Source organism: Limanda limanda, chromosome 12, assembly GCF_963576545.1.
Source record: "Limanda limanda chromosome 12, fLimLim1.1, whole genome shotgun sequence".
NCBI lineage: Eukaryota > Metazoa > Chordata > Actinopteri > Pleuronectiformes > Pleuronectidae > Limanda > Limanda limanda.
The window spans coordinates 21975453-21990527 of record NC_083647.1 but is presented as its reverse complement, the minus strand read 5'-3'; the positions used below and the strand labels follow the sequence as shown (position 1 = coordinate 21990527).

Genomic DNA, 15075 nt, shown 5'->3' with positions numbered 1-15075 from the left:
TCTCGATTTGTTCTGCTGCTGTAATAAAACCTTTTGCAGTTATCTGATTGAAAAACATCTCAACATTTAAAAGAGGAGAGAGTGAAAGAGGAGAAACCAGCGTTCCAGCAGCTCGTTGTTCATCCCCACTGGATGCAGGTGAAAGGATACAGTCGCTGAGAGGAGAGAGTATCAGGACATGTTGTGCAGCCCCTTGTGCAGAATTACCACAGACTGATTGTAAAGTGTCGTGTACAGTGCAGCCTCGGGCGACGACTCTCGGCTGTGATTGGAGGACGTGCTCTTGCCTCCTCACTCCCACGCGGTGCCACTTCTCCCTCATCACTCTTGAAACCTGGAAATTACTGGAATCCATCAGCTGTCACGTGGATCTTAACAATCTCTCCGAGAGCTGCATGTCAGCACAGTGGCTCTGCCCACGGGTGACCTTCAGCGCCAGGCAGGGCCTCAGCTGCGGGTGAGAGTGACAGCCCGATGTCTCCGAGGTGTGCTAATGCTGGGAACATTGGAAAATATGGAAAAGGAATGAAAAGAGTTTGAGGCTGTGAGGAAAAACAAGCATCCATCCTCCAGGAGAGGGAGTCAAAGCCTTTGTGTTACTACTAGGGTTGCAAAATTCCGGGAATATTCAAAGTTGGAAACTTTCCATGGGAATTAACGGGAATTAACGGGAATATACGGGAATTAACAGGAATAATCGGGAATATACAGGAATTAATGGGATTAAACTGGAAATGTTGTGGGTCATTTATACTAACTGTATTTACCTTGTCATATACAGACATAATAATAAACATTTTGTTTTGGCTGATTTGAGCCCTGAGGAAACTTTGGGCACTTGACTATACGCTTCTGCATCGTTGTGTCATTCTTAACATAGGTCTTTGCACAGTATTTGCAAATGTACACAGCCTTTCCTTCTACATTGGATGGGGTGAAATTTCTCCACACATGAGAGAGTGCACGTGGCATTGTTCTGTAGAATAAGATGAGAAAAAAGTTTGTAAAAACACACTAATGCAATGCCAGAGATATAAATAGCCAATAAATTGCAATCGTCTGTAAACATATTTTACAATTGATGGCTAAATTAATGGAAATGAACAATCCTCAATCAGCATGCTAATATATTTTCCCCAGTAATATCATTGAAACTTACCTGACTAGTCCTGCACATTACAGCAGGCCTCAGTAGCCCTGCTGTAGAGTGAAGGATGCTGGGAGTTATCTGTGCATGTGATAGGAGAATGCACAGTGGAGGGTTGAAATTCAACGTGCAGTGTGTGCTGAATTCCATACATCTTTAAAATAGAGTTTTGAATGATGTTTTTATTTGGAGCTAAACTTCCCATGGAAAGTTTCCAGAACGTTTCTGGAAATTTTCCGGGAAACTTTCCGCATCCTTGGAAACCCTACTGAGGACATCCGTCACTTTTCAAAATCCTTTGTTTGCCTCCCTCCATAAAGGAGAAGTTGACGAACGCATGTTTGACAGTTTCGATTGATATCTGCCAGAAGGCATCACACATCTGTGTCAGCAACACACACACAGTATAGACACACTTGTATGATGCACAAATCAATGGTTAATTATATTAATACAAAAGCATTAAAATATCTTATTTTACTTTATGGGGAATGAGCTCCCCATCGACATCTGACATCAGAAAGTTTACACATCTTCCACAGCAAACTAAAAACACACCTCTTCCGACTATACCTTGAATAAAATTTGAAACTAACAATCTAGTAGCACTTAAATTGCACTTACTTATAGCACTTTGTAGTTTTGCTTTATTTTTGAAGAAATTGTACTTTCTTGATTCTTGTTGTTCTGGATTTGTACCCTCGGGGTTGAATGCACTTATTGTAATTCGCTTTGGATAAAAACGTCAGCTAAATGAAATGTAATGTAATGTAAAGTACTCCGGGACCTGTTTAATTTAACTTTCTTCTCTGTTCATTTGGATTCTACGTTTCAGTGATTATACACAAGATGTGAACTGTGATGAAGAAGAGAGAGAGACAGAGTGTGTGTGTGAGCGTGCAAGCAGGGGCGGCGCTAGAAATGTTAGGGCCTATGAAAGAATATAATACCCCCCCGAGTGGTGGGTGAGGAATAAGTACCAGAAAACATCGAGGGGGGGGGGGGGGGGGGGGCGGCTGTGGCAGAGTGGGTAGAGGTCGTCCTCCAACCAGAGGGTCAGCAGGTCAATCCCAGTCTTCCCAGTCGTCCTTGGGGCAAGATCCTGGATGACCCCTCACAGTAAAGGTCCTGCCATCAGATGCGCTTCATGAATGTGTGTGAAGAGCGATAAACTGTTCACATCACCACTGTCAATAATGATAAACTTTATTTATACAACACTGCCACAAAGTGCATTACATGGTTGAAACAGGATTAAAAAAGTTTAGGGCCGAGGCAAATTAGATCAGTGAATTAATGAATATATTAAAGGGCAACTTTAAAACAATAATAAAACAGACAACACAGCAGAACTGGGGCTGTTATAAAAGCAAAGGGAGGAACTACCCAGTATTAGTCTGCTTAATAAGTGTTTAATCAACTGTATGACTTCCCTACTCTGATTATTTCCGTTATAACTTATTAATAGATCAAATATATATCATCATAGTTACATGAGCTAACTAATAGGGTTAGGTATAGGGTTTTCTCTGAGGGGCCCTGGAATGGTCCTAACCCCCCTTTCTGCGCCCCTGCGTACGAAATAAAGACACTGTGCGTGTGTGTGATTGTGTGTGATTGTGTTTCCATCCATAGACCAGGGGTTAACATGAGGTTTAAGTTAGGATTAGTTATTTAAAAGTTGTTAATGGAGTCAGGATCTGAGGAACATGTAAGGGAATGTCCTCACTAGGGTAGGAATGCAAACAAGTGTGTGTGAGTGTGTGAGTATTCAAAACAAACTTTATTATCTCTGTCAAACTTCCTGCTTGGTTCAGAGTGTGTGTGGGTGTGAGTGTGTGTGTCCGTGTGTGTGAGTCCTCCAGCTCCTCCAGCTCCTGACGGCTGCTTGTGGACACACCAAGCCGAGCAGCAGCGTCCCCCCCCCGGATCGAACCCTCCAGAAGACCCCGGGGACAAACCTCAGACTCACACATGAGTCCAACACACACAAGGACACACACTCCACAGGTTCGATTCCACTTCCGCTTCCCCGGCTAACCGGCTAGCATCGCGTCACGAGGGCTAAGAGAAACTCTGCTCAAAGTTTCTGTCAAGTTGTGTAGTGAAAGTTGTGTGTGAAACTTTGTACAGGTGTGTGACCACTGACGTGTCCGCCATGTTGTCAGGTCACAGCCCTGAGTGTTGTGTTGTGTGGTTGTTGTGTCACAGCCCGCTGCTTGTCCCTGATTGTGTTGTGTGGTTGTGTCTCAGCTGCTTGTCCCTGAGTGTGTTGTGTGGTTGTTGTGTCACAGCCCGCTGCTTGTCCCTGATTGTGTTGTGTGGTTGTGTCTCAGCTGCTTGTCCCTGAGTGTGTTGTGTGGTTGTTGTGTCCCTGATTGTGTTGTGTGGTTGTGTCTCAGCTGGTTGTCCCTGAGTGTGTTGTGTGGTTGTTGTGTCCCTGAGTGTGTTGTGTGGTTGTGTCTCAGCTGCTTGTCCCTGATTGTGTTGTGTGGTTGTGTCTCAGCTGCTTGTCCCTGAGTGTGTTGTGTGGTTGTTGTGTCCCTGAGTGTGTTGTGTGGTTGTGTCTCAGCTGCTTGTCCATGAGTGTGTTGTGTGTGGTTGTGTCTCAGCTGCTTGTCCCTGAGTGTTGTGTTGTGTGTCTCAGCCTGCTGCTTGTCCCTGAGTGAGTTGTATGTCTCAACCTGCTGCTTGTCCCTGAGTGTGTTGTGTGTGTTTGTTGTGTCACTGAGTGTGTTGTGTGTTTGTTGTGTCTCAGCCACTGAACCGTGAACCATGGAGGACCGAGGCCCGGCTCAGAGGAAGATGTCCACAGCTGGAGACAGTCTGTACAAGGTGCTGGGTCTGGAGAGAGGAGCCACACAGGAGGACATCAAGAAGGCCTACAGGTGGGTCCTCATTAGGGTTGCAAAATTCTGGGAATATTCAAAGTTGGAAACTTTCCATGGGAATTAACGGGAATATACGGGAATTAACGGGAATAAACTGGAAATGTTGTGGGTAATTTATACTAACTGTATTTACCTTGTCATATACAGACATAAATATACATATTTGGTTTTGTCATAGGCTGATTTGAGCCCTGAGGAAACTTTGGGCACTTGACTATATGCTTCTGCATCGTTGTGTCATTCTTAACATAGGTCTTTGCAGAGTATTTGCAAATGTACACAGCCTTTCCTTCTACATTGGATGGGGTGAAATGTCTCCACACATGAGAGAGTGCACGTGGCATTGTTCTGTAGAATAAGATGAGTCTGTAAACATATTTTACAATTGATGGATAAATGAATGGAAATAGGCTAGATGAACAGATGAACAATCCTCAATCAGCATGCTAATATATTTTCCCCAGTAATATCATGGAAACTTACCTGACTAGTCCTGCACACTACAGCAGGCCTCAATAGCCCTGCTGTAGAGTGAAGGATGCTGGGAATTATCTGTGCATGTGATTGAAGAATGCACAGTGGAGGGTTGAAACTCAACGTGCAGTGTGTGTTGCATTCCATACATCTTTAAAATAGAGTTTTGAATGATGTTTGTATTGCTCAGCCTTTAATTTGCGTATTTATTTATTTTTCAAAATTCCCGAGCTAAACTTTCCACCCCTTTGCAACCCTAGTTATACATGAGACATTTCGCTTTTTAAAGACTTCTAACAACACAAACTGGAGACACACTGGGGAGAGTTTGTGTTAGAGAGCTTGAATGACTCACTTAAAACTATTTACACAACAGTTTCACACTCACACTACGTGCTTCTTCTGTCGTTTCTCTATCACACTTCACTCGCACGCTGCCGCCACAGCTGTCAGAGGTTCAGTATCTTGTGTGTTAATCTTGCCCAAGGGCACTTTGGCATTCAGATTGGAGAATGCCATCGAACCGGCAACCTTCTGGTTAGTGGACGGCCCCCCCCGCTCTGCCTCCTGCTCTACAGCCTACATTATAACACCGACTTTATTTGCATTGCTCTTATCTAACAGGGTTATAAAGAGCTTCACAAAAACAATGCATGGCTAAAAGATGATTGAACTAAAATAAAAGGTTTTAAATTCAATTCATTTACTAGGGTTGAATCATAACATGATAACATTTATAGAGAAACCAAACTTCTGGACATTATATCTCATGTCCAGAATTATACAGAGAAAATTCGATCACTCAAATGATATTTGTAAAAGCTCATATATTCACAATTTGCCTCAAAGGGCCTTAACAAGGTCAATCTACTTTCTGTACTTAACCCTCGGGTCAGCAGGTCGATCCCAGTCGTCCTTGGGGCCAGATACTGGATGACCCCTCACAGTGAAAGTCCTGCCCTCAGATGCACTGCAGGAATGTGTGTGAAGAGCAATAAACTGTTCACATCACCACTAAACATAATGATAAACTTTATTTATACAACACTACACAACAAAGTGCGTTAGATGGTTGAAACAGGATTTAAACATTTCAGGGCCGAGGGGAAAATTAGATCAGGGAATTAAACAATATATTAAAGGGCAACTTTAAAACAATAACAACAATAAAACAGACAACACAGCAGAACTGGGGCTGTTATAAATGGCAAAGGGAGGAACTACCCAGTATTAGTCTGCTTAATACGTGTTTATTCAACTCGACATTATCTGTATGACTTCCCTACTCACACAGACACACACAAGATTGACAACACTTCAACCAGACAATGACAGAAACATCTATTAATGCAAATATCCTTGAGTAGAATAGACATCTGGACTAGAATAGTAGGAAGGTCGACATTCTCTTAATGAAAACAGGTTTAATGCAAATTATGACCTCCTAAATATGTCAAAGTTTCGCAAACTGCCCTCGGACAATGTTAGAGAAAGTGAAAATAAGTTTTCTGGATCCGCCCCCTTATCTAGATGTGCACCAACATTTTGTGGGTTGTTCACTGACCCCGAACACTTCCTTCCACCATGTTGCGTAACAGTAGTAAAGTCTGTAAATAGGCGAGAGAATTCAGTCCAGGTCTTGTGACACGAGTCGATCAGAAAGTGAACAGCAGCAATAAAACCTTTTATCAAGAAGAATCTTGTACGATTGACCTGCTATAAATTCCACACTGATAATTCTCACTTCTGTCCAGACGGCTGCAGAGAAGCTGGATTATATTCTGTAATTCTAATCAGCCTCAGTAGAAGTGTTTGTCTTTTATTTAGTTTTAAAGTGAGTGTGTAGGTTGTAAAGTAAACAACACAAACTTAGAACTCCACAGTAGCTTCTGCTCAACAGATCCCATACATCAGGTGCTGTGTGTTGTAATAACCAGTAGATGGCGCTGGTGAGCTACAATTCTCCATCACAGACCCCTTCCTTAACTATGTCAATCAAAGTAATGTGTGTTTGATTAATTATCTGTTATCAACTTATTGATTGAAAATCAAATTAAGAAGTTGCATTTTAAATAAACCTATTGCTGACATGGTGCAGAACATAAACACTTTCTTTAACAACTTGAGTTATGAAATAAAACTGACAACACACGATTACAAATGTTTGTGTGATCGAGAGCATGAAAAGATTCAGATGAGACGAGATCAAATGAAAAAGTCTTTATTTGACCCACAAGAGGTGTTTGTTGTGTTACAGCAGTTAAAGGTGAAAGTGAAAGTTAGAAGCATCTGTGAACACAAGTAGAAACATTATCATTGATGACAAAAGGCTTCACGTTGCACAGGTTATTATTATTATTATAATTCATGCTGCATGTTTGGATTTAAGAGGTTCAGTACAACACAAAGACAGAAGTTAAATTTGTGTTCTGCACATTTACAGGAATATTTATTCTGCTCATTAAGATTAATGACATACTGGACGTTTCTTTGGCAAAGATTCCATCTGTATAAAAGTAGTAGTAATCAGAATCAGGTTTTATCAGAATCAGGTTTTATTGGCCAAGTAAGTTTACACAAACAAGGAATTTGACATGGTGAAGTGGCTCTCAGTGTGCTTGCACAGAATACACATAACAAAACAAACAATAAATATTAAATAGTATAATACAGTAGGGTTGAAGTAAATAAATATAATTATAATAAAATATAATTCCGGGAGTAATTTTACAGTGGTATTTATAAAGATCCAGGGTTGTTGCACAGTGCCACAGTGGGTTGGCTGTTCAGAAGTGAGACGGCGAGGTGGAAGAAACTGTTTTTGAGTCTGGAGGTTTTGGTGAAGGGGTCTGCAGTGATAGTTCACACTCTGCCAGTTGTGTATCTGGTTTTGTGTTGATTCATTCACTGTGCTAAAGGCTGGTCTCTCTCTCATCCTTGTGTTTCCAGGAAACTGGCACTAAGGCATCATCCCGATAAGAACCCGGACAACCCAGAAGCTGCGGAGAAGTTCAAGGTGATCAACAACGCCAACTCGATCCTCAGCGACGAGAACAAGAGGAAGATCTACGACGAGTACGGCTCCATGGGCCTGTACGTGGCCGAGCAGTTCGGAGAAGACAGCGTGAAACTGCACTTCATGGTGAACAAGTGGTGGTTCAAGGTGAGAGACGTGGAGTACCACATTAACCTGCTCTGTACAATAACTTACTCATCTGTGAAAGGAAGCAGCTCAGACTAGAGGGATGCAGCTCCAGCCTGGTGTGTATTACACAGTGTGTTGTTTATTCACATTTGTTTGCCTTCCCTTGTGTCTCAGGCCCTCCTGGTGTGTGGCTGTTTCTTCACCTGCCTCTGCTGCTGCTGCTGCTGCTGCTTCTGCTGCGGGAAGTGCGGCCCCCCCGCCACCGAGGAGGAGGCCAACTTCCACATGGATCCAGACGACCTGGACGGAGAGTTTGAAGATCACAGCACAGGTGAGAGGACGTCTGGTTTCAGACAGTAAACACACGCTGTCTCCTGGCTGGTCACACACAGACAGAACAAGGCGATGAAACAAACGCGTCTTTACCCACCGCTGACAGCTTCCTGGTAAATGTGACAGTGTGTCTAGGGACGGGAATCGGCAGGGACCTCCCGATACGATACTATCACGATACTTAGGTGGCGATACGATATGTATTGTGATTCTGTAAGTATTGCGATTCGATATTACGATTTCCTGAGATTTCTTTTGGTTATTTTTTTTTTTTAAATACTGGACCATGGAAAAATGTTGAATCATTCCTTCAAATACAACACAGTCAAATTCACTTAGAGCTTTACCAGTTTTATTTCAAATATTAACATTAACTTAATGACTGCCGGGCAGCCAATAGAGAAAATAAATAAAAATGTGCCCTCTTATTGTATAGCCCCTGTCAACTGCACACAAACTGACAGATTAAGAAATGTATGCCACTTAGGCTACTTTTAAACAATAAATAAAAGGTAAATTAAATAGAATGAATAAAAGTTTACTTAAAATATAAACTTTGAAATAAACAAAAAGTAGGCTATTGTTGTTTGCATGTAGGCGATGCAAAGCTAGTGCTTGGGTATGTTTAGATTCTTGTGCAAAAACAAGAGCTGGTCAACATGCTCTGGGGTGATGTTGCTCCCCCCATATATCCCCCCCGGTATAAACCAATAAATATGGTTTAAAATTAAAAAAAAAAAAAAATTGATTAGGGAGGCAGCATATCGTATAAAATCGTCATTCACAAGAATCGCGATTTGTAACTGAATCGATTTTTTCCCCCATCCCTAGGTGTGTCAGTCACGGCAAGAAAGAGAAAATGTGTCTCCTCCTCTGTGTCCTGCTCTGTGATTTTAGTAGATACTTCACCTTCTTTATGTTTCCAGCTGCGACTGTAACTCAGGTTGTTTCTGTGAGAAGCAGCACGTGGTTTGTTCAGTGTTAAATTCTGTTTCACAGCAGGAGATCCTGTGATAGTTGCTCAGCCGAGCTCTTCTACTGCTGCTGCTGCTGATGAGGATCCAGGTAAAGTTCTGTCCCTGCAGGAGACGCTCAGCTGCTCTGTGCTGCTTCAACTATCTGAGAGAAGCTCTAACACTGCTGGGCCGGAACTGTGTCGCTCATTCACTCACTCACTAACATTCAAGGATTTCTGGTTGTAACATCTTCCCACAGGAGAAAAGCACAATCGGCTGAGGTGGATTTTCTTCTATCTTTAACAACTTTCCCTGTTTTCTCCTGCCACTGTTGATGCTTTCAATATAGAGCTGAAAATTAATGATTGTAAAGAAACCTGCTTCTCTTTGAAGATACTAAAAACCCTGTGTCATTAAAGTTGCATTTGATATTAATTGAAGGCTTCACTTGCGTTTGCTGTTTGTTTTAACATTTGCTCTGTTGTCCTGCTCTCTAATGCTGCACAGTCAAATATAACGAGTTGTCTATTTCTTCTAAATCTGCTGTTTTGATTGTGTTTCACAGCAGCAGCAGGAGACCACGTGATCGTTATGCAGCCGAGCTCTGCTGCCACTGACAAATCAGGTAAAGTTCCTCTCTTAAGGAAACTCTCACATCTTAGTTTCAGCTGCTGCAGAATCCAAGATCATGTCTTTTAAATGTTTAACCTGTAAAACAGTCGAAAACACAAGAATATTTATTTCACATTTGTATGAAACAGCAAATATTCATATTTAAAAGCAGGAAGCAGCAAATGCAGCAGCTTTGTTTGGTTTAGGAATAGGATTGAGATGAAAAGATCTTTATCTGATCATAAAGAAATAAAGATGGATGACGCAGTGTCACTTGATCCCATCGTACAAAACATCTTGCTCTTCTGACGTGATTTGAAGCCAGAGTCTGAAATAAATGATAGAAAGTTGTCGTTGTTATTAAAACTCTCCTCTTCTCACACGTGCAGGTGAGAACGCAACGATTGTGATTCAGCCTCGAGCGAGTGACGGCTCCTCGGGGCCCGGAGCCGCAGAACAGGACGAGTGAGCTCAGGAATGAAGACGTGAATGAATGAGCTGAGCGAGTGGAGTCATATCTGATTCTGAACCGTCTCTAAACCAGGTCGTGGCTGTTGATTAAGATTAAGATTGATGAACACAAGCCCAGTGCCTGTGTGTGTCTGTCTGTGTGTGAATGTGTGCGTTCCTCTCAGACTGTGGCAGACCTGCAGAAAACCTGTTCATGTCTCAGGTGTTTTTTTGTTTACATGAACAAGGAAGCCATCGGATTGTGCCAACGTTCTCTTCCTTTTAAAAAAACAATGTTAATGGTGTATTCTTTGATCCCCGTCTTTTATTTATTTCTATAAGATATAATATGGAGCAACTCTTAAAAATGACCAGATGTTTTCTTTTTTTTGTTGACTTGTGTACTTTGATTGTGTAAACGGTTTCCAACAGAGTCCAAACCCAGAGAAATCCAAAGTTTTATTCATGGGAATGTTACATTTAAAATTTGGTCTTCCTTTTTAATTTGTGTCAAATGAGCTCTGCCCGTGATTTTGTCCGTCTCGGCTCAAACCTCGAGATAACTCATCGTTAGCCAGTCGTCAGTTTTGTTTGGACTGGTCACTCGTGATGGATCAGGATTCCTTCATTGCCGTTTGATTCGTTACCTCATGGAAAACACGTCTTTGCCAAAGAGCTGAGCGGGGGGGCACAGAGTAGCTGTACTGCACAAGCACTTGAAACGAAAGCCAACATGGACTTTATTTTATTATGACTTTTTGTGCCAACTGTTTCTGGTTTTCAGATATTTCTGGATGCTCCAGATGTGTTGAGAGCTTTTCTTCTTCTGTGGTGTTAGAGACGACTTGTTCCCTGAGAAATTGTGACGATGTGTTAAAGGTCCAGTGTGTAAGATTTACCTTAGAATAGGCCTTTTATATTTAAACACTTTATATTAAGAAGGAAGGAAGGGGAGGGTGAGGTGAGGGGTATTAGGCTGCAATATGCAACTTCACCACTAGATGTCACAAAATTCTACACACTGAACCTTTAATACTGGAATCATGTTATCTTGTAAATTCAGAGATATATTTTTTAAATCTGAGGTTTTTATATATTTGCATATATATTTATGTAAAACCTTAGATTATGTCATCTTTAATCATGTTTTTATTTGATTTTTTATGGGTGGGCATCGTTGGGTTGCTTCTATCTTATTTTATTTGTACAAATCTGTATCTATTCCATCTTTATTTTTTTCCCATCAGGCAGGTCACACAATGTATTTAATTAATGAAAAAGTACCGATTTCTTTTTGAATGACTTTTACATGTTTGTGTCTGTAAATTGTAAAATTTCTCTGTTCAAATAAACTGGTAAAACTGGAACAGCTGGTATGTGTGCTTTAATTAAAAGAGTTTCCTGTGAGTGAGAATCACCTCTGAGATCAGAAAGCTGCTATTGGCTGCTTCATGCTCCTCCTCTGACAGGAGACACGTGTGAGAGCAGGTGGCCGGTTTTCAAGCTTCACCTCAAACCAGTTGAACTTAAAGTCAGGGAAGAAGTGAGAGTGTGTTCACCTGAAGAGATATGGAGTTATCCTCTGATTCTGAGAAAGAACTTCTGATTGAGACTCAACCTCTCGGATGGTTTGTTTCAAATCTTTTCATCCTCTTGTAAATTCAGTTATTGCTTTACACATTCAGTATTTAATCTGGACTCATTTACTCCACTGCATTCCTCCGTCAGGACGAGTTCTCTGGAGGACAAATACTCCGACTCCAGATCAGAGATCCTGGCAGACGCCTCTGGTTCGATCGACCTTTGGCAAACTGAGCAAACCCATCGGCTCTGCCAGGATTTGATGCCGGCAGCTGAAAGTGATGAAAGACGTGTGGCCAGGAGGAAACTCTTCATCGCCGGCGCCCTCACCCTCGTGTTCATGATCGGGGAAGTGATCGGTAAGATCACAAGTGAATTAAACGACCCCCTGCCTCAACTGCACCAAAGGTTTTGCTTATATCTTCAACTGACCGTGTATAACTGTATCCTGAAATATCCTTTTTGTGTCTGTGAAAGGAAATGGACTCAAAGATCTACTAATGTTCATTTTCCAAGAGTTAAATAAAAAAAATGGCAACAATAAATAGAATGTGAACAGAATATTTAGATTGTGAACAGGATTTTGCACATAAAAGATATTTTTACAGACCGAACATGAGTATTTCAGAGTTTTACTTTGTCTATAAGAAATATTTTGTTTAATTTTGACACTGATTAGATTCCCTCACAACATCCAAGAGTCGTCTAAAACCCTAAAACCCTGCCACCCTCTCCAGGTGGATACGCCGCCCACAGTCTGGCCATCATGACGGACGCAGCTCATCTCCTCACGGACTTCGGGAGCATCTCCATCAGCATCTTCTCTCTGTGGATCTCGTCCCGACCTCGGACGCAGACCATGACCTTCGGCTGGCATCGAGCAGGTGAGGTCACAACACAGGAGCGTAGACTTTGCTGTTTGGAAAGAGAGAGAAATGATGTTCAATGTATAGAGATTTCACAAGGTTTTGTAGTTTTATTTATGTCTTTGTGGAACTTTCCTTTAAATTAGCGGCTCAAAGTTTTGGAAATACTCTTGTATGTGTTGTGTGAGATGGAAAGATTTATATCAGTCTCATAACTGTGCATTAAATATGAACAGAGCTGTTTTTTTCTTTATATATATTTGGCCAAAAAAAGTAGTTTTAAAACAGTTTTAGAATTTGAACCTGGATTATTTATAGAAACTATGTATATAAATTATTATTAAAAGGGATGATGATGGTCAAGTGGATCCTAGTTTCATTAAATTGGCCTTTTCCTTCCCCCTGTAAGAGATCCTTTATGGAAATGATTTTGACTTGTTTTGTGTGTTTTGTGTGTGACTCTCAGTTGTTGTGTTGAACAGAGATCTTGGGCATGTTGTTTTCCATCGTCTCCATCTGGGCTGTGACGGCTGCTCTGGTCTTATCGGCCGCTCAGAGGATCTCAGACGGGAACTACGACATCGACAGTCGCATCATGTTGATCACGTCGGGCTGCGCCGTGGGCGCCAACATCCTGTGAGTGGGACGAGGTCAGGTCAAGGGTCACGTGCAGGCAGACGTGATCGAATGTCTCTGAGAAGTGTTTTTGATTTGTTTGACCCAGGATGGTGTTGATCCTCCATCAGTCCGGCGCCTCCCACGGACACAGCCACGGGGTTTCCACCAGCCGGCCGCAGGGGCACGGGGAGCGTCACAGTCACGGCAACGCCAGCGTGAGGGCGGCCTTCATCCACGTGCTTGGAGATCTGCTGCAAAGCGTCGGGGTCCTGCTGGCCGCCACCGTCATCCACTTCTGGGTCAGTGGGTTCTAATGAGGAGTCTTACTTGGATGTGGCAGATCTGCTTTAACTCCACTTCCTGTTCTAACACTTCCTGGAGCTTTCAGCTGCATCATGTGGACGGAGGGAAACTCCACCACAACCTGATGGAGTCAGAGGGATGTGGCTGAAAGCTCTGGAAAGAGCTAGAAAGTAAAGCTGGAGACTATTTATTTTCCAAGTTCGAGAGCAGAGTTTTTATTGTTTTACTTTATTTGTTGTTACAAGGTCAACAAGTCAGAGTTTGGAGACAAAATGTATATTAGCACCATCTCTATTGTTTTACACTAAAACACAAAGATAAAATGAGTCGCTGGAAATGGTTGCATCAGTTTTTTGATAAGTTTGTTGTGTTTAGTAGGAGAACCTATCATCACGTGTGGGGTTGATGCAATAAACTCTTTACTCTGTGGTTTTTTATTACTTGTGAATCATATTTGTACTTTCCTCACAGCCTGAATATAAAGTAGCAGATCCAATATGCACGTTCTTCTTCTCCGTGCTCGTTCTCGGGACGACGCTTCCAGTCACTAAGGAAGTCCTCAGGATATTGATGCAGGGTAAACACTGCATGATGTACAGTCACTATAACATCTCCTGCAGTTTCTGTTGTAGTCAGTGACTTTCCTTCTGTTTTCCTGCAGGAGCTCCTCAGGACACGAGCTTCAGCGCCGTGAGAGAGTCGCTGCTGTCGGTCGGAGGAGTCGTGGACGTGCACAGTTTGCACATGTGGAGCCTCAACACCAGCAACGCTTTCCTATCAGTCCACGTGGTCACAGGTAAAGGCCAAAACAAACACTGCTTATCTACAGCGGGAGGGAGGACGTGTGCATGAGGAGCTCAGCAGCAAGTTAATTAGTCCAGTTCTGGATGTTTAATCATCTCGGTCATATCTCAGAATTCACGACTCCTGTAAAGATTGATGAGGCAAAGAAAAGTCCTTTTTATAAATATAGATTAGTACAATAGTGATGTCTACTAGCCCGTGGTGTAGAGACACTGCAACTGCAAGAAATATCAGTAATGGTTAATGAAGTCAAACCAAGAGGTGGTGTAGAGACTAGAAGATAAAGCTGCAGCACTGAAGTTTGTTCAGGATCGTTTCAAAGTCATTACTCTAAGAAAATGTCTGTTTCTGTATTTGTGTCGTCAGAAAAAGACGCAGATTCACAGATCGTCCTCACGAAGGCGACAAAGCTCCTGCGATCGGAGTTCAGTTTCAACAGCGTCACGATCCAAGTGGAGAGTTTCAGACCCGAGTCCCGGACGGATGAAGCAGGAATCTGAGGAAGAGGCTTCCACAAGCCTCCGACTCACCTGGTATCTGACCAGCGACAACAGTTTCAGGAGTTTTGACACTGTTGACATGTAACACACATGGTTTCCTCACCCTTGTGTTACTTACATGTAATTCCTGGACTTTTGTCTGCTGGAGTTTACTTCTCTTGTATTTATACAACATCTTAGAGCTGTGATCCTTTGAAATGTGTTTTTCTGTTGTTTTAATGGTCACGTTTGAACTTTATTGGTTTCTTAAATTTGGCTACTTCTCCGTGAAAAACTAACAGGATTTAGAAACTTTCACGACCTCCTTTTGCACAAATCTGAAATGAGAAATAAAATATATTTGTCCAGTATTTGAAACTAGAAGAATTATAATATTCTAAGATGTATTATAATAT

The 15075-nt window shown here is 42.0% G+C and overlaps 2 protein-coding genes across 4 annotated transcripts; both read left to right on the top strand.

Moving 5' to 3' along the window:
- The first annotated feature begins 2981 nt into the window (after positions 1 to 2981).
- Positions 2982 to 11364, top strand: LOC133015243 (dnaJ homolog subfamily C member 5-like). 3 transcript variants are annotated; one of them, XM_061082402.1, is made up of 7 exons: positions 2982 to 3157; positions 3906 to 4035; positions 7462 to 7675; positions 7832 to 7988; positions 8993 to 9055; positions 9512 to 9571; positions 9948 to 11364. In XM_061082402.1, the coding sequence occupies exons 2-7, from the start codon at positions 3923 to 3925 to the stop codon at positions 10025 to 10027; spliced, it is 687 nt and encodes a 228-aa protein (XP_060938385.1). In that variant the 5' UTR covers positions 2982 to 3157; positions 3906 to 3922; the 3' UTR covers positions 10028 to 11364. The 3 variants fall into 3 exon arrangements, with proteins under 3 accessions (XP_060938385.1, XP_060938384.1, XP_060938383.1); XM_061082401.1 differs by having other exon boundaries at positions 8990 to 9055; positions 9515 to 9571; XM_061082400.1 differs by having other exon boundaries at positions 8990 to 9055.
- A 213-nt stretch (positions 11365 to 11577) lies between these two features.
- On the top strand, positions 11578 to 15035 carry LOC133015034 (proton-coupled zinc antiporter SLC30A2-like). Its single transcript, XM_061082176.1, has 8 exons — positions 11578 to 11636; positions 11737 to 11948; positions 12327 to 12473; positions 12938 to 13091; positions 13180 to 13372; positions 13848 to 13953; positions 14038 to 14172; positions 14547 to 15035. Exons 1-8 carry the CDS (start codon positions 11578 to 11580, stop codon positions 14678 to 14680), a joined length of 1140 nt encoding a protein of 379 aa, XP_060938159.1. The 3' UTR covers positions 14681 to 15035.
- The last annotated feature ends 40 nt before the right edge of the window (positions 15036 to 15075 follow it).

Coding starts and splice junctions, on each gene's coding strand:
- LOC133015243 (XM_061082400.1), top strand. CDS start 3,923: ATGGAGGACCGAGGCCCGGCTCAGAGGAAGATGTCCACAGCTGGAGAC. Junction 7,989..8,989: donor GTTTGAAGATCACAGCACAG/GTGAGAGGACGT, acceptor TCTGTTTCACAG/CAGGAGATCCTGTGATAGTT. Junction 9,572..9,947: donor TGCTGCCACTGACAAATCAG/GTAAAGTTCCTC, acceptor TCACACGTGCAG/GTGAGAACGCAACGATTGTG.
- LOC133015034 (XM_061082176.1), top strand. CDS start 11,578: ATGGAGTTATCCTCTGATTCTGAGAAAGAACTTCTGATTGAGACTCAA. Junction 13,954..14,037: donor CCTCAGGATATTGATGCAGG/GTAAACACTGCA, acceptor GTTTTCCTGCAG/GAGCTCCTCAGGACACGAGC. Junction 14,173..14,546: donor ATCAGTCCACGTGGTCACAG/GTAAAGGCCAAA, acceptor TTGTGTCGTCAG/AAAAAGACGCAGATTCACAG.